This window comes from Phyllostomus discolor, chromosome 6 (assembly GCF_004126475.2).
Source record: "Phyllostomus discolor isolate MPI-MPIP mPhyDis1 chromosome 6, mPhyDis1.pri.v3, whole genome shotgun sequence".
Taxonomy (NCBI): Eukaryota; Metazoa; Chordata; class Mammalia; order Chiroptera; family Phyllostomidae; genus Phyllostomus; species Phyllostomus discolor.
This window is the reverse complement of record NC_040908.2, coordinates 87,942,088-87,961,257: the sequence shown is the minus strand read 5'-3', so window position 1 is coordinate 87,961,257 and position 19,170 is coordinate 87,942,088. Positions and strand designations below refer to the sequence as shown.

General features: G+C 34.1%; 1 protein-coding gene across 1 annotated transcript in view; it reads right to left on the bottom strand.

The window, feature by feature from the left end:
* Positions 1-430: 430 nt before the first annotated feature.
* RDX (radixin) overlaps positions 431-19,170 on the bottom strand; it is a 70,883-nt gene continuing 52,143 nt past the window's right edge. The window contains 9 exon segments of the mRNA XM_036028597.1: positions 431-2,999; positions 3,885-3,926; positions 3,929-4,080; positions 4,083-4,128; positions 7,773-7,798; positions 7,801-7,864; positions 8,732-8,892; positions 16,551-16,673; positions 19,101-19,108. Of these exon segments, the coding sequence (XP_035884490.1) occupies positions 2,835-2,999; positions 3,885-3,926; positions 3,929-4,080; positions 4,083-4,128; positions 7,773-7,798; positions 7,801-7,864; positions 8,732-8,892; positions 16,551-16,673; positions 19,101-19,108 (787 nt within the window). The 3' untranslated portion in view covers positions 431-2,834.

The following is a 19,170-nucleotide window of genomic DNA, read 5'->3' as shown; positions in this document are numbered from 1 at the left end:
TTATGGTAACTGCTCTGTAATGCTACTTTAAGATATGAATATGTATTTGAATAAATGCACTTAGAATACAGATCTTTAAAGAACATTAGCATTTTAACAGTGAGATTAAGCAATGACAATCAAACTGTAGCTTCTTTAGGAAAAAAGAAACTAAACACTAAAAAACAAACTAAACACATAAAAGCAACGACTGAAAATACTGATTTCTGTTTTCAAAGGGTTGATTTAATTTTTCACAGAATTAACAATCATCACTACTTCCATATCAAAAGAGGTATAATTTAGGAGAAAGAGTAATACATGAGATTTTGTAATTTTTCCTAACCACTTTTCATTTAAGATGTGATGATTTCTGGGCCTAGTGGAGATGATAATTTTCAGAAAATATACCAAAAAAACTCCATGTTAAATAACAACAGTGGACCTTAAAGGCATGAGCTTTTGTCACTTTATTGTTAACCAATGAATGTATCCAAATTATAGATGTACTGTAACTTAATTGTACAACACAAAATTATGCTAATGGTAAACACCTAGCGGAATTTACCAAACCACTCATAATATATCTTACATTTCTATATGAACATGTGCTCTCAATTGCTAATAATAAAAGTTATAATTGGTTTAATCACTATGAAATCCATATTGCAAATAGTTGTTCCTGTTTAGGAAAATTCACACAGCTTTAAAATGGATTAACTCCATTTTAATCCTAATCTACAAATATAAACAGCAAAATATAACTGGTAATTTTTCAACACTGATATCAAACTGATTGTAGCAATGGTAGTGCACACAATTCAAAACAAAGAAAATTAATAAAATCCAAAGGTAGTCCACATTTTCACCCTGTTATGGCAATTGCTCTAATGTTTTGTAAAAGGGAACACTTATGCTTTAAAGTATGAACACAAGGTCCACCATGTATTCCCCTAATGTGCTGAAAGTAGAAACAATCTCTTCAATAGTGTTTTGAAGCATGCGTACACCCACTGTACAACAGTCACTTCAAGTTAACCAGTTATATTTTGTCCTACAAAATCCAAAAAATATATTAAATGTAACCTTCCTTTTCATAGTGTCTGCCAAGATTAATCCTTTTAAAGTCAGCAAAATCAAAAAGCGTAAGAGATATTTTCAGACACAACTTGAATCTACTGTGCATGAAAAATGTCTTAACAAAATGGCAATTTCAATAGGTAAATGTCAATCTGAATGCATAATACCAAATGAAAAGTAGCTGAACCACACAGAGAAAACAAGGCTTTCCTTATCTCCAAATTCAGATGTTTTAGAATAAAGAAATGTTAGAACATGTGAGAACATCTTTCAAAATGTAAAGATTTCTTCTAAAGAAATAATTGAACTTAATAGTTACTACTAAAATTATAATTTATGAAATAGGATTAACAAAACCAAATTTAAGTACTCCTAGTTAGACTGGAAAAAAAAATAAGCACAATGATTTAGGAACCAAATGTGCTAAAATGATTATGTAACAATTACACCAAGAAAAATGAAGGCACAGACACTCTTCACTTGCTACAAGGGCAATCTCTCTCTCTCTCTCTCACACACACACACACACACACTCCTCAGACATTCAACACCTCTCCAGGAAGATGTATATCAGTGAGAGCTTATAATTTTGATACAATTCAGAGTCCCACAATTCAGCTCAACAAAAAGGCAGTTAAAAATTTAGCACTCTGAAATATTTTGAAAGCAAAAGAAATCTCAAACATAGTCGTTCATGATTGAAAGTCTCACTATGCATCATAAAACATATACTCTGAACATTCCACTGTGTTGCACAACCAGTCACCACAGGTGTAGTAGTGAGGTAGTATACTGTCTCTTCATGGGACTGATGTTTTCATATGCTGCCCACCTTTCCAGGAAGGTCCAGGGTTTTTAATGATTATAATCAATTACCAACAAGTATCTACCTTCTTTTATTAAATGTCTGACTGTGTAAACCAATCTGTGAAAGAGAGAAACTTTAAAAATCTTTCAGACAACTGTTATTTGCAGGTAGTATGTCATCAATCAACTCTTCTAGGGAACTACTACCTGCTCTCTATACCTTTGTGAATCTGTAGGCAAAGAAAACCAAAGGATGACAGAAGATGAAACACTAATCAATTCAGCTGTCAAAGATGACTGTAATCAAGTAAGCAAGGATCAAATATCCAATAACATAGTAAAATTGGGATTAAAAAATTAACCACCAGCTGCACACTACATTGTTAAAAACTTTCTAATCCTTTTCATGATTCACAACCATCTTCTATACAATGATCAAAGACTGTCCACCTGTGACCTACCCTCCTTTTAACAACGACAATGATCTGTATGGTGGCAGAATTGTGGCTCTGGGCACAGCAAGATATGACAGGGGCACACTGGGAAAATATAATGACAGGACTGTGAAATACATGCAGGCAAAATAAGGAAGGGGCAAGGGAAAACAGAGTCCTCAACCTGAACACTCATTAAATCACCATCATCTTTCAAAATGTACAAAATGCTTAAATCACACATACACATTTGTCAGACATGATAATTAGTGTTAATCTTCAACAGAAAAAAATGGAAAATGCAAATATGAAAGGAGATGATGAACACTGGCTCAAATGAAAAAGAAAACCAAGCATGATGTCACACTGCCTTAATGTTGAAAGAGCTCCCTTAAATATGTCTTTTAGCCACCACAGTCAAACTGGTATGAGTGCTTTGGCAAGGTGGGATGCATTCCATCACATCTGCAAAGGCCTGCTTTTCTCTGTTGGTGGTTCAGCTTATGAAGAAACATGTATGCAAAATAACAGCTCTCACATTGCTTCAAACTCATCAATACGTTGCTTTGTATTGCCTTGTCGAATCTGTCTCAGAGTCTTGTATTTATCACGTCCTGCTTTAACATTCTCAGCATGAAGAACATCATTTTGTGTTTTCTTGGTTTCATCTCTGGCTTGGGCTAATTCTGAACTTAATGCCTATGTTTAAAAAATAAAAGTATATTATTTTTTCTTGAATTTTAAAACTTAGACAAAAATATACATATAAGAAATTTTCTTTTAGTATATTTAAAATTCCAGTGTAAAATCTTTAAAGGTATTACTTTGTTTTACTTTTAGTAATCATGGGGTTAGTGGTTAGGAAGAAATACCCATAGCCTTTCATTTTTACACCTGTCAACTATTATGATTTTGTGCATTAATCTAAATTTCCTTAACTTTCACACAATACTTGAAATGACTTTTACAAAAAAAAATTTAATGTGGCCATACAGAATAATGTTATGGTAAGATCTAAAAACTACACTATACCCTGAGAGAAGCTTTCTCCAAAAGTTTTAATGTATTTATTACAAGTATCAGCTCATTTTCTTTCTTTATTAATATCTAAAGATTTACCAATTAAAAAATTAGAAAATGGGAAAAAGTCCAGGAAAATTAAAATTCTTATTTTGATCTAATTGCATATTTAGATCAATAATAATTCAGATGATGTAATGTCACAATAGTCAAATTATCACTGCTTTTTAATAGACCCTTTTTAAAAAAACTAAATTCATTTGTTTTTTTAAACACAGCATGAAAATACTTTTATCTTTAAACATGGGGTTCAAATTATAATTAAAGAATAACTCACTAGTTAAGGCCTAATTGTATCAGGTTAACAAATTTGCTAATGGAGTCACATAACTAAGAAATGAATGATATGCCTGGAGGTCAAGCACTCACAGACCGGTCAATTGCAAGGCCAGCTAGTGTTACAGCTTCCAAAGGTCAAATGTTCCTTTCTAATAACTTTGTCTTGATAAATGCAGGAAAATGCAAACTATATTTTAAATATCATAAAACTATAATTTTAAATACCTGGAGTTGCTTTTTAACACGCTCATTTTTCTGTGTTTCTGTGTTACACGTTCCTCCTCACTTCTATGGTTCATTACCCCATCATTCGATAATTCAGCACTAGCCTCAGCATTATTTTCATCATGTTCATCATGTTCATTTTCAGTTGGAGGAATTACTGGTGGTGGTGGAGGTGGAGGGGGGGCAGACATTACATTTTTAACTCTTCTTTGGTCTTTTCCAAGTCTTCCTGGGCTGCATAAGCCTGAATGTTAAAAATAAGTTTATCGGCAACTTTAAAAAATCAGTAATTTAAAGAATCAAGTAATGCTTCCTAATTGAAAACTGTATTTCAGGCAATTGAAAATAGGCCCTATTGATGAAAGTTCTACTTTAACAGAAGAATGCCAGCAGGTAGGAGTGACATAATTTTAAAAAACATTATTTTGAAAACCTTAATAAAATGATTAATTCTGGCCAAGGATTATCAATTGCTGCTAAAATTGTTCTGCAAACTATTGATGAGAAATGGTATTTGTATAATGCCAAAGAATGCCACACCTAATAGATTACATTTTAACCACAAGGAGGAAAATGTAACCAAACAATGGAGAAATCAGACTGTAATACTCTAATCCAATAATCAATTAAAATCATTAATGGTGAGTTAACTAGATATTAAGTGTCATCTGAAAGGATAAAACAGGAAGTATTCCAACAGCACCAGTTATTTGGGTGATCCTATTGTGCAAGGTATACCTCTAAAGTTCTGCTTTATACTGCTATCCTGGGTGTAATTATTAATAGCATTCCCTCCTTTTCACTTTCAAAATATTGTAATTTGGATGATAAACTATATAGAAGTCTCACTTATAAGCCATTATCGTCAAAAATGTTTAACTTATATCCTTCACACTTTTAGGTGTATCTCCCACTTTACATGAAATATTGATGATAAAAGAATAAGTTGAATGACACCACGAAAAAAGCAACTAGACAAATAAAGGAGGAGGGAAAATATGGGTGCTTGCAGTAATTCAATATCATAAAAAGAAGAACTATCCTACTTTAAAATGGACTTAAAGCAAACAGATGCAATGCAAAGTCCTACTTTGGATACTGGCCTGGCAAATTAGCTATAGAAGACTTTTGAGTCAATTTTGAATATAGTCTGCCTAGAAATAAACCCACATGTGTATGTTCAATTAATTTATGAGAAACAGCCAGTAATGAAGAAAGGATAGTCCTTCAACAAAATGATGTTGGAGAAATTGGACAGCCACATGCAAAAGAATGGAAACTGGGCCACTGTGTTACACTAACACAGAAATCAACTCAAACTGGATCAAAGATTTGAAACTAAGACGTAAAGCCACAAACCTCCTAGAAGAGCTCATAGGCAGCAAGGTCCCTGACATGGTCTTCTTTAGCAATTGATTTTTTTTTTTTTTTGTATTTGACACCAACAGCAAAGGCAACAAAACAGAAATAAAACAAGTAGAACTATATCAAACTAAAAAAACTTTTGCACAGCAAAGGAAACCATCAACAAAACAAGAAGGCAACCTACCATATGGGAGAAAATATTTACAAATCATGTATCTGATAAGGGATTAATATCCAAAACATATTGAAAAACTCATACAATACAACACACGATAGTTAAAAAAAAATCCAATTAAAAATGGGCAGAGAACTGAATAAATATTTTTCCAAAGACAACAGATGACTAATAAGTACACGAAAAGGTGCTCAGTATCACTAATCACCAGGGAAATGAACATCAAACCCACAGTGAGATATTACTTAACATCAGTTAGAATGCCTATTACCAAAACAGTAACAAATAAATGTTGGTGAGGATGAATGTATTGCTGGTGGGACTGTAAATCGGTGCACCCACTATGGAAAACAGTATGGAAATTATTCAAAAAATTAAAAATAGGATGGCCCATATAATCCAGCAATTCTACTTCTGGGTATTTAAACAAAGGAAACAAAAACACTAAACTGGACAGATAGACCTGTCCCCATACGCACTGCAGCATATTTACAATAGCCAAGATATGAAAGCAACCTGAGGTCCACTAATGAATAAATGGAAAAAAGAAAGGTATAATGTACCTACACATACACAGTAATATTATTCAGCCATAAAAAAGAAGGAAATCTTCCCACTTTTAACATCATGGATGGACCTTGACAGCATTAAGCCAAGTGAAACAAGTCAGAGAAAGACAAATATCATATACTTTCATCTACATGTGGAATGTAAACACAAACAAAAATACTGAGCTTATGGATACAGAGAATAGAATGGTGGTTGGTTACCAGAGGCAAGGTAGGCAAAATACAGCAGAAGGGTTAATGAGTACAAATTCCCAGCTATAAAATAAATCATGGGATGTAATGTACAGCATGAAAACCATAGTTAATAATACTGAATTGCAAATTTGAAAGTCACTAAGAGAGTTAAAGTTTTCATCACAAGGAAAAAAATTTTGAAGCTATGTGTGGTGACTTATTTGTGTGACCACTCCCAATGTATAAAAATATGAATTATTATGTTGTACACCTAAAACTAATAGAATGTCAATATGTCTCAATTTTGAAGACAGTCTAATAATAGATGAAATGAAAACTGACTAGGATGAAACAGAATATACAGTATGACCTCACTGTGAACACATAAATGTGTATAATACACATGCAAATAGGAAAAGATCCTGAAAGAATATGCCACTGAGTTGTGACAATACTGATCCTACCTAGTTGTGGGAATGTGATTCCTTGTGTGAATTTTCTAATTCCATAATTAATAGGATTTTTGCCCCTGTGATGTGCTATTCTTGAGTTTATGTGTCTTTATAAAATTCCAATAAGTAGTGTAACAGGTAGGTTAATGGAATTTTTATTCCTTTGTACAGTTATACATATGAAATTTAAACTGCTACAAAGAAAATTTAAGTAAGAAAGAAACCATATTTCATTTTATTGTAGAAAAATTATAATTATCATTTAAGAATTAATGCTATTTAAAGTCTGAATAAGCTCTCATTATATATATTCAGTACCCCTCCAATTAAAGCCATAGTTTTCTCTTTTGTGCTATTTCAGTCAGTAGTGGTTTTATCCACTTAACAATTCATTTCAGAAATCTCAGTATTCATCTTCATTGCATCCCTGTAATTTAACTTATATCCAATCATCTGGTTGCCATGCCCTTTTGAATCCACCCAAAATGTCTCTCACATTTTTACTTCCTCTTTATTCTCAATGCTACATCCTTAGTTTGTATCTGTAGCTCTAAAGTAATCCTACTATCTACTATCCCAATCCATCCTTCACACTAACTGCCAAATCATTTTTATAAAACCATACCTGATCATATACATATGATCCTGTTTGAAATCTTCAGAACTCAATGTCTACAGATACTCTCCATCTTGCTTTAGTAGGGCATTTATACAATGCCTTTCACAAACTTAATTTTCCTCTCTAACTTTCCAGGACACATCTCCCAAAATTTCTGAACTGCTTGCTTTACTGGCTATCCTCAAATCTGTCATGTACTTTCATACTTCATACACTCATTTATTTCCCTCTGTCTGGAATGACTTCCTCTTCAGTCTCTAACCATTCACAATCCTTTCTATCTTAAAGTTGATGTTATTATTCAAGACCCAGCTTAAATTTACAAGAGTTTTCCCAAAACACCTGCCTCATTCACCTCTCCTGTCCTCCCAAAATACTTAGCTTACATCAATAAATTAATATTTACTATAATACACACAGGTATTTTCCTCCTCTAATTATTACAGTACCCTATATTCATCTCTATAAATTCAGCATATTGGAGTACAAAATAGTATTTCAATAAATGATAGTGAATGAACAATAAATGATTACTTTTTGTTGCCACTCATTAGCTTCCTCTCCTTTTTCCTCTTGGCTACTTCTAGGAGTGTAATCCTGGCAGTGAATTCAGCACGTTCTGCTGCCTAAAATAAACAATAGAATTACAAAAACTAAAAAAACAAAACAAAACAATGTATGTTCAATAATTTATATTAAGTCAATATAGCTTTAACATATATGCTCGGGCTGTTTATGTTTTTCTTAGATAGACCTCCATTTTTTAAAAGGTAGTATTTTCTTTAAAATCATAAATATCTCCTTTATAGTAGATCTAAGGAGTTAATAAGAAAAGTGAAAGAATATTTATTATTCTATAGACAAGAACTTATTCATGTTTCAGTAGAAGGAACTTAAAATGTGGTGACTTAGAAGCTATTTTTTAACTTTTATCAATTAAGTATTTGCTAAAGCCTACAAAAGAAAAAAACTATTTATATAATGCTTCATAGTTTAAAGAGACTTTGTTAAATAATCACATTTGATTTCCCAATAATCCTATCAAGATTATTGCTGATAATAATCAGCATTTTTGCTCTCTCAAAAAGAGGGGTCCAAGGCTCAGAAAAACCCAAAGACAAGTAAATGCCTGAACCATCTTCTAAGTGTCATGCCTAGTTCTTATTATTTGCAAGTCCACTAAACAAAAACCTAATCACTTATGGCCTACAGACAGCTTATGGGAGCTACAATATGCTGTAAATTTATCTAAAGCAAAACATGACAGTTGCTTATGTAAAGTTTAAATGAATCAGAATCTTTTGTCAGCAACAGGCTTCATTTATCTTTTATTCTGTTTCACTTTTAGGTTTATCTCTACACTCTGTGATTAAGTTACTTGTATCTTTGGTTTACTTTCCAGAAGGCATAATAATATACTTAGTTTTACAAAGTTAACCCCGTGCTTTTGTGTAAATTTTTCTTCTTCTCAAGGTAGAAAGAAGGTTCCTTACTAGCTGTTCCTGATTCTTCATCTGGTCGGCAGCCTGTTTTGCGATAGCTGACTTGGCCTCTTCAGCAGCTCGACGCTCCTTTTCAAGCCTTTCTGCTTCTTCTTTTGCTCGTTTTCGTTCCTGGTCCAGTTCCAGGGCTTTTCGAGTCTGTTCTTCCAGTTCTGTCAAAAATATGTATGCCCCCACCCAATAATTAATTCCAATTATACTCATTATCAAAAGAAGCCAAAATAATAACAAGGAATCTAATCTACATAGTTTCTAAAAATTAGCACATTTACAAATGAACATATACTTCATTTTTTTAAATCCTCACCCAAGGATGTATTTACTGATTTGAGAGAAAGAGATGCATGTGAGAGAGATACATAGATCTGTTGCCTCCTGTATGCAACTGGGGATCAAACCTACAACCTAGGTATGTGCCCAGGAATGACCAGGAATTGAACCTGCAACCTTCTGATGCACAGGATGATGCCCCAACCAACTGAGCCACCTAGCCATGACATACTTAGCAAAAGCTTAATAATTTTTTAAAGATCTATTTCACTACTTAAAAATGCAAAGAAATGAAAATCTACATAACTGTTTTTAAAAAATAATCTCTCCAAAGTTTTTTTTTTGAAGTTTTTAATGAATTTACTGCAGTGATATTGGTTAATAAAATTATATAGGTTTCAAGTATACCATTCTATATCACCTGTATATTTTACGTATTATGTGTCTACCACCCCAAGTCCTATCTCCTTCCGTCACCATTTATTCCCCATACCCTCTTCCCAGTAGAGTGGAACAGAGGTGGGAGAGAATGCAGAGCCTGAGGCCTGCAGTGTTCTACCAGGCTGAGAAGACATGAATTTAGACTTTGGGGCAATCAAGGCATCCAAGGCTGGAGATGCCAAGATCATGAAGGGTAGTAAATAGACAAGTAAGCCCAAATCTGTCTGCTACTTCCCCGCAATATGTCTGCCACCTCCTAAAATATACTTCCATGCAGGGTTAGACACTAGTAAACAAAGAAGAAGCCGCTGGAAGAGGCTGAACAGCTGAGCAGAGAGACTGTCACTCCTGACAACTGGGGAGTCAAAGGCTGGAGTTCAGGGTCCTCTGAGACAGAAGGCCCATAAATATAGTCTTTCAGATGACATACCCAAGGGGTAGGCTACCAGAGAATGAAAACCAGAAAGAGACCAACTAACAAAGCCTGAAACCCAGTTCAACTCCATCAAGGTGATCTGTACACATTCTGCCAGTCAAAACAAAATTAAATCCTCTCTTAAGGAAAATAATATTGCCCCTAGTATCTAAAACTTTCCATATACTAAGGCATTCAACCAAAATTACCAGGAGATGGGACCAAATGACCCCCCTCTAACCAGCCACCAAAAATTAGACCATAGACTAGACCCAGAGATTATCCAGTATTACAATGGATTATAGTAAAGTTAGCAAATAAGGATGTTAAAATAATTATGATGACTACTTATCTAGGAGAGCTGGGAAATAAGCAAATCATGAGGGAAAAATCAAAGTCCAGAGGAATACTAACAATAATGCAGAAACTGATCTTCAGGCATCTTACAAATCCTATGCAAAGTATCTGAGGGCCAGAGTCCCCTTTAATTATGAAAATTCAACCTATCAATCTTTACCTTCATTTACTTCCAACATTTAGGTCCATAATCCAAAGCCCCTCCACAGAGAAATATCTTCTAAAAATTCATAAGGTCTTTGACAGAGACCAAATACACTACTAATTTTATTTTAGCAAAACAGTGAGACACTGGAATCATGCACTGAACTTCTCCACTCAAAAAAAGAAGTAAAATATGTATAACCACCAATCCACAAAACTGCAAGTGGAAAGAGTACGGGAACTCCTCCTGTGCCCAAGGAGGAAAGGTTAAGGAAATAACATCTGAAAAGGCCAGGCTTGGGAGGTAGGGGGACCCAACAAAAAAGCTGCATTCAGAAACTGTAAGACATCTTTAGCAAACAGAAGTTTGCAGCAAAGACATCCCAACAACTGATTTTCCTCTCTTGGACTTCCCATCTCCAAAACTTCCTCTTCAGAAGCTCTCTACTCAGAAGATGATTACAAATAAATAGAATGGGAGGCTATGGAAGATGAGAGGAAAAGTATAATTAATGCAAGCAAAAAAGAGAAAACTGCCTACCCAGAATGATCCAGGAAATACACCACCTGCAATACAACAGAAGCGGGTACATGCTGCAAAATATGCACAATATCTGAACTGTTGACTCAACTGGAGTAGTCCAGTACTGGCAGATATTAGATTCTTCTGCAGATTTAGCTTGTCCTGTTATAAGCTAGATGGCTCCCTATAATACCTTTTCACTAATTCCACCCAATGAACAAAACCTACACTAATTATTTTCCTTTTCTCAATTTCAGGCTCATAATTTATGAAAGTAGTAAGTGCAACAATAACTAATGCTATAGTAGCTAACGTAAAATCCAAGTAATAGTAAGCCCAAAGTTATCTTGTTTTTGACAATCACTGTGCACTTACTGCATATATTTTGTTGTACATCTATTATTCATTTATGAGATGTCAGTTACAAATCTTTCTAGACACAACTGGTAATTGAACAGTGTGGCATTTGCAATAGGATATACAAAGAGGTAAGTGGAACAAAACAGAGTCTACAAACAGACCCATACATATACAGTCTTTGGAATTTGTGACAAAGGAAATACATATTGGGAAAAACCCTTGACCTTTACAAAGATCAGTTTCATACAGACTGTAGATCTAAATGTGAAAGGCAAAACAAAGCTTTTAGAAGGTAGTTCAGAATAACATATTAACAACCATAATGAAAAGAGTTTGATAAATGAAACTTAAAATTTAACTCTTTATTAAGAGACACCTTTAAGAAAGTAAAAAAGGTAAACAAACCATAGAGAGAAGGTATTTTACAATACATGTAAAGAACTCCTACAGATCAATCTGAAAAGAAGAAAATCCATTTTTTTTAAATGAGCAAAAGTTGTGAAAGGACACTTTACCTATAGTTAAAAGCATTCACAAAGGTGCTGAAAATCATCAGTCACCAAGACAATGTACTGTACTCACTGTGCTCACTAGAACGCCTAAACAAACAAAATGACAAAGAAACCCTGATGATAACAAGTGGTGGAAGTAACGGTGACAATACAGAGCATATGAAGTTTCATTCACTACTGGTAGGAATAAAAATTGATACAATCACTTTGAAACAATAGTGACAGTACCTGCAATAGAAGAGTACAGCTGTTATCCAGCAATTCCACCCCCAGAGTATGTCTCCCAAAAATTAACACATGTGTGCTCATGGCCACCTTATTTTATAAAAACCCCAAACTGAAAATATCCCAAATAACCACCACCAGTAAAATGGATAATGGTATATCTATACAATAGAATATTTCAACAACAACGTAAAAGAACAAACTATAGCTACGTGCATAAATTCAAGCTAAAAACATAAAAAAGCCAAATATAACAGTGCATGAATTCACTTACATGTAGTGCAAAAACAGACAATACCATTCTCAGGCACTACATCAAAAACACAAGCAACAAAACAAGAAACTGGACTCCATCCAAATTTAAAACCATTGCGCTTCAAAGAACACCATCAACAAAGTAATGGTGCTCACATATCTATATCTATATATATCTGATATCTGAGAAAGGACTTATATGCAGATATATAAAGCATTCTTACACCTCAACAGCAAAAGGGCAAGCGACGCAACTGAAAAATGGGCATGGCATCTGAAAATACCATATTTTTTGGACTATAAGATGCACATCCCTTCCCCCCAATTTGGGAGGAATAATGGTTGTTAATGCTGCTGTTGAATTTTGTTTACATTTACACTGGTGAAATATTATGTTATTTATGTTATTCAATATTTTACCATATTTTTTGCTTCAATTTTTTTTTCCTATTTTCCTCCACTAAAACCTAGGTGTGTCTTATGGTCAGAAAGGAGATATAAATGGCCAATAAACACTTGGAAAGATGTTCAACACTATAACCATTAGGAAAATGCAAATCAAAACCACTTCATATCTATTAGAACGACTATAATCCAAACGACAAACATTAACCAAGTGTTGGTGAGGATGTGCAGAAATCATACATTGCTGGTGGGAATGTATAATGGTGCAGTAGTGTTAAAAACTAATTTGGCAGTTCCTCAAAAAGTTACACAGAGTTACCATATGGCCCAGCAATTCCACACCCAAGCTTATATCCAAAAGAAATTAACACATATGAAAACAATAACCAGTCACAAATGTTCAATCTGCATGTTCATAATAGCCAAACAGTGGAAACCTAAATGTCCAAAAATTGATGAATAAGTAAAATGTAGTATTATCTACAGAATGAAATATTACTCAGCAACAAGAAAGTACTTGATACATGCTACACCCGTGGATGATCCTGGCAAACATTATGCTCAGTGACAGACAGTGACAAGTCACAAAAGACCACATTTGCATGATTCCATTAATATGAAATGTCCAGAACAGGAGTCTATAGAAATAAAAGGTTACCTAGGGTTGGGGGAGAGAGGATTGGGAAGTAATGAGAATGACTGCAAATGGATATGGAATTTATCTGGGGGATCATAAAATTGTTCTAAAATTGTGCTGATGGTTACCCAACTCAAGGAGTATACTAAAAACCATCAAATTGTACATTTTAAATAGTTGTGTGGTATATGAATTTATCTCAACAAAGCTACTATAAATAAATAAGATTAAACTCTATGATGATATAAAATTAGAATGTCACATTTGGAGTGAAAAAATTGATTGGGAAGGGACACATGGAAGGATCCCTAAGTATAGGTAATGTTCTGTACCTAGTTCTAGGTAGTTACAAAAATAAATTTGCTTTGTAAAAACTCATAAACCTTACACCTAAGAGGTATGCACATTATTTTCTATGCTATCCTTCAATGAAAAAACATTTTTTTAAGATTTTATTTATTTATTTTAGAGGGGGAAGGGAGGGAGAGAGAGAGAGAAACATCAATGTGTGGGTTGCTGGGGGTCATGGCCTGCAACCCAGGCATGTACCCTGACTGGGAATCGAACCTGCAACACTTTGGCTCGCAGCCCGCACTCAATCCACTGAGCTACGCCAGCCAGGGCCCAAAACATTTTTAATATAACTATAAATTTCAGAAAATCTCAGAAAACTAAGTTAGGGATTATTTACTCCTATTTTAGAAATTAGGAACATTAGATAATTGAGAGGTTAAAATAACTTGCTTATGGTCATATTCTAAGTTAATGACAGAACTAAAGCTTAGCTCCTATTTGTAAACCATGTAAACTGAAAGTGGACAAACCCCTGCTACTCACATTAACTACTACTTTTACCACATCCACACGCTTCTTCTTCCTCACTGCACTTAAAACTATATAAATGATCTGTATTCTCTGTTAAGAACAGTACACAGTGCACACTGACTAACAAGTATCCAGAATGAAATCACTACACCCCCAACTCTCTCCTGTGGTTTGTCTTTTGAAGGTGGGAATTCACTTTGTTATTTGTTGGAACAGTAACTGAACGCAAACCTGGCTATATTCAAATATAGCCATCAATTTAAGCTTAAAAGTGGTTAAAAGAAAATAATAAAGAAAGATAATTACACACTGATACATTAGAGAAATGTAAAATGGAAGAAATGGGTTTTTATTAAATGATTTGTGTCCCATTTCAAATAATAACTACTTTAATAAAAAAAATTAAAAAAATGATAATAATAAAATATAGAAAGTTTTCTCCTCAAACAAAAAATATAGGTTAATCTATTAAATATCATGACTTAAGTATGGCCAAAGTTACTGCATTTGAACAAGACTTTAGCATAATTTGCAAGACAATCATACAGATTTTAGGACAGCCTGGAAAAGCTTTATTAGTAGGGAAGAAAAACTGGATGTCCTTTCCTTAAGATGACTGATTTAAAAATTGTTTCCATAGGGATGCTCTATATTCTTTCTTATGTTCTAACTTCCTTATATTCTTTAGTACGTCTTTACTTGAGTAGCCTTACGTGTGTATAAATTAATGTTTCCCATGTATCCTAATAAAATGAGATTAAAAGATTTAGTAAGTAGCTATTCTCTCAGGAAATGGTATTATATAAATGAAAAAGTCCTGTCATTCAATCTCTAAAAGTCAAACCAATATCATAAATTTAAACTTAAAAAAAAAAAAACACCACACCTTGAGTACATTCCAAAATTTTCTTTTTCTTTTGCAACATTCTACCTCTAAAAGTACTGTGTATACTACTCACATGGCACTTAGTACCGTATTACCTCACGTTACTAATATTTCTGCCACCACAGATTTGTATTCCTAAAATGCAGCACAAAACAGGCATTTCATGAATGTCCACTTTAACTAATGAAAAAGGCATCTAAAGTGGTAGAAAACAACATTAAGATGGAATTCAGAAAGTAAGTTCTGCCGTCGTGTTGTGGTCTGTGAAAAACTCTTTTCTACCTCTTAGCTTTGAACTAAAAGAGTTTCTAGGTCTTTTCTAGCTCTGAGAAGTGAGGTTTCTAAATGAGTGAGAACAAAACGTAGGTTTTTTGTTTCTTACCCTAGAAATTATTATTTCCAATCTTCTTGGAATTTAAAATGATCAACCAGTTTGTGGATTTATAGCAATCTTTGTGATTTCCTCCCCTGCACACCCAATTACAAATTACTCTACCCACTTGCTCCCAGAACATCTCCCCACCAAGTAGACTGGTGTTAGGATGAAAAATAAACCTATATGAGGTTATTAGGGTAATAAACCCTACATAGAGTAATAACTTTATTTTATTTCCAACAGAACTAATGGCTGGTTCTACCAGTTGTCAGGAAAGCAAGTGTTAATTCGAGCTTTATAAATAATAGATTCATGTTAGCCCCAGAGATACTACTGCTTAGACGGAGACAAACATCTTATTTTGTTCAATACCTTTTCCTTTTGTTCCCCCATTATTTGTGGTTTGAAAGTAATATATCCCAGAGTTATTTGACTATAAAGCACACTCTCCAAATCTAATGTACCCTTTGTATACATTGTAGCATTTTGGTTACATACTGCTTAGGAAGCATGTTCTTCACAACATTTCTCTATGTTGTATAGTTTTTTAATATAATGAAATCAAATTAGAGATTGAGTCCAAAAGTTTATACAGTCAGAATAGCTTTGAAAATGGCTTAAGTTATATACGGCTTTAAGGTACTTAATATCCATAAGCACTGCATAAATGCTTTTGTTTACATGCCAACAAGTATAAAAATGTGTTGTGTAGGGACCTCAAACAAGAGAAATAAAATAACAGTCATTTATAATATAGAATAAGAGTACACATGAAAATACTTGTTGAAGTAACTAACTTGAAGAACACATAAGTAATGCATAGTTGAATGTGTTTTAAACACGTTTATGATGTAATTCCACTAAATTTAATTTAGCAATTAAATGTAATTATTCTCTGTAAATCAAGTTTTAATAGTAGTTAAGGAAATACTACTACTTGACAACAGCAATAATTTTTAAATTTTTAAATTTAAATCTTTTTTTCTAGTAGTTTTTCTTTTCTTTTATTATTATTTTTAATCTTTATATTTTTATTGTATTCTTATAGTATTTTTCCCATTACCATTTAGTCCCCATATACCTCTCTCTCCCACAGTCACCACACTGTTCTTCATGTCCACAGTCCCTTTTCCTTTTTGCAGAGCAACAATTTTGAATCCAATGTAAAAAGAATCTTACCTTTCTGGGCTTTCAGTGTCTGTTCTTCAATTTGCCTTAGACGTTCCATTAGTTCTTCCTTTTCCCGTTCTATTCTTTCCTTTTCCTTTTCTGCTATTTCATCTTTTCTTCTTTCATTCTCCACTGTGCCCTTAAAAGGAATTACAATTGTTTTGTTACAAATTAATAACTAGAAAAATCAACTAAGAAGAAACTACAGCATAAATATTATGTCTTTATTATTTCATCTGTGTTTAAAAAACTCTATAGTTGAAAATATAGAAGTACCCATATTTTTTGGACCATAAGACACACTTAGGTTTTAGAGGGAAATAGGGAAAAAAAAATTTGAAACAAAAAATGTGGTAAAATATTTAATAACATAAATAACATAATATTTCACCAATGTAACTGTAAACAGAACTCAACAGCAGCAATAACAATTATTCCTCCCAAATTTTGGGGGGGGTGAGGAAAAGAAAAGAAGAAAAAAAAAACAGTGCATCTTATAGTTAGAAAAATACAGTAATACACATATACTAGATTATAATGTGTTTTTTATTGTGGGGTCACAGTAAATATAGTCTATCAGTATTTTAAAAACATTAAAAACTTAGCCACTTTAGAAAGAACCTCAAAGGACAAATTTTCAAAACTGTTAGGAAAGTAAAACTGTCAAATGTATTTCTTGTGTGCAAAGCATATTTTAAAATGCAGCTCTGGCTGATGTAGCTCAGTGGACTAAGCACAGGCCTGCAAACCAAGGGGTAGCTGGTTAGATTCCCAGTCAGAGCACAAGCATCGGATGCAGGCCAGGTCACTAGTAGGGGGTGCATGAGAGGCAACCACACATTGATATTTTCTCTCCCTTCCTTCCCCGCTCTCTAAAAATAAATAGAATAGAATAGAATAGAGTAGAATAGAATAGAATAGAAAAGGAAAAAGAGAAGAGAAGAGAAAAAGGAAAAGGAAAAGCAAAAGGAAAGAGAAAAGAAAAGAAACATAAAATGCAGACTTGTACAGAGGGGAAAAAAGTAGATCTATCACTTGCATACTCAATGACCTTTCACAGTTAGAAGTCAGCACAAAAGGAATTAATTGCAGAGTTGCCACACATACGTAAGAAAATGACTTTAGCTTATCAGGAGCAGTAAGAGGGCACACAAAGCTGTTTTATTTTAAACAATAAAATATACTGGGAGGGCAACAATTTGCAATAATTAGCAATAAAGTAATGCAAGTTTAATGTCCAAGGTAGAACCAATTTATGCTTAGGTACAAGATGACAAATCAGTTATGTTTCCTTTGACAATTCCATTAGCATGACAGATAAATAGCATTATCTATATAATGCTGTTTAAAAATATCACCATGAGAGCTAGGTGGAAAGACTGCCTCCATCATTTAGCTGCATCTGCCATGGGCCTAATGAGACTGTTTCTTTTAAATATAGCCAAATTAGTCCATCAAACAAGAGCCTACCATGAGTATGACTCTGTTGAAGGCCAGAAGTATGAACATAAATAAGAATAAGATGAGACACTGTATTAATCATCTGTAATATTACCTACTTAATAAGTTTAATCAACACTCAATATTGCCATCACTTTAATGGGAATAAGTTTTTAGTTAAAAAATTAATTATATTTTCCTTTCTGAAACTTACCTGAATATGTCTAAATACCCCCCAAAAGACATCACTGCCATCTAGTGTCAATTCTAAATGCCAGGCACAAAAGTCACCTAGTTTCTCAACCTCCAGCCTCTGATGAATTCTTCAGCAAAGTTTCATTGAAGTTGTTTTCCTTACTCTGTAAACCCCAAATTAAAAAATTCCTGCAACTCCTAGGTACCCATCTTTCCCCAATACAGAAAGTGAATCCATCTTGGGACAAACAGAATTGTGACACTATGACAAGTCAGCAAGAGGTAAGACAGATAACTGATGTTGATCTTCTATGCACCAAACCAAACATGAGGTTTAAGAGTCACACCAAACATCTCCAACCAGTTTAATGAATCCTCATAGCATGTAAGATTCTAGGGCCTGAAGCTCACTCATTTAAGGAGAATTGCACCTATGTTCCAGCTCCCTACGAGGTACTTTTTCAACAGCAAAAAAAAGAGTCAACCACTAACCCCCCACCCCCCCAAACTTAGCCTCAAAGCTCTGCAGTACATTCACCCCTTTCTCCCTATCCTATTTTGATCTATAGAGTATACACAAGTATGTGCAGGCAAAGAGGTTTAAGGACTTGTGAGACCTCACCCCTCCCTCTAGAAGATATGCGTGTGATAGAGGCTTAAATGAGTAAGTTTCCCAATTTCCTTGAGCAAAAGAAAGGGCCTGGTGGGTCCCACAGAGGTTGCTGCCTTTTCTGTATTCTTTAGGAAGCTGAAAATGCAGGCTGTCCCTGAAAGCAAAAGCACAGTAATTTTCAAGTAATTGCTAGTATGGCCAAGGGCTACTCTTTTTCATGCTAGGCTGCCAGCAGTCCTAGCATGTTGATTAGTCTCCCCAGCCTCTGCTCAATCACATCCAGTGCTGTCACAGTTCCCTAAGACAGTTACCTTCCTGCCTTCCTCCAAGGCCCTGAGACTCACACCACAAACCAGATCGCAAGACCTAATGGCTACAGTA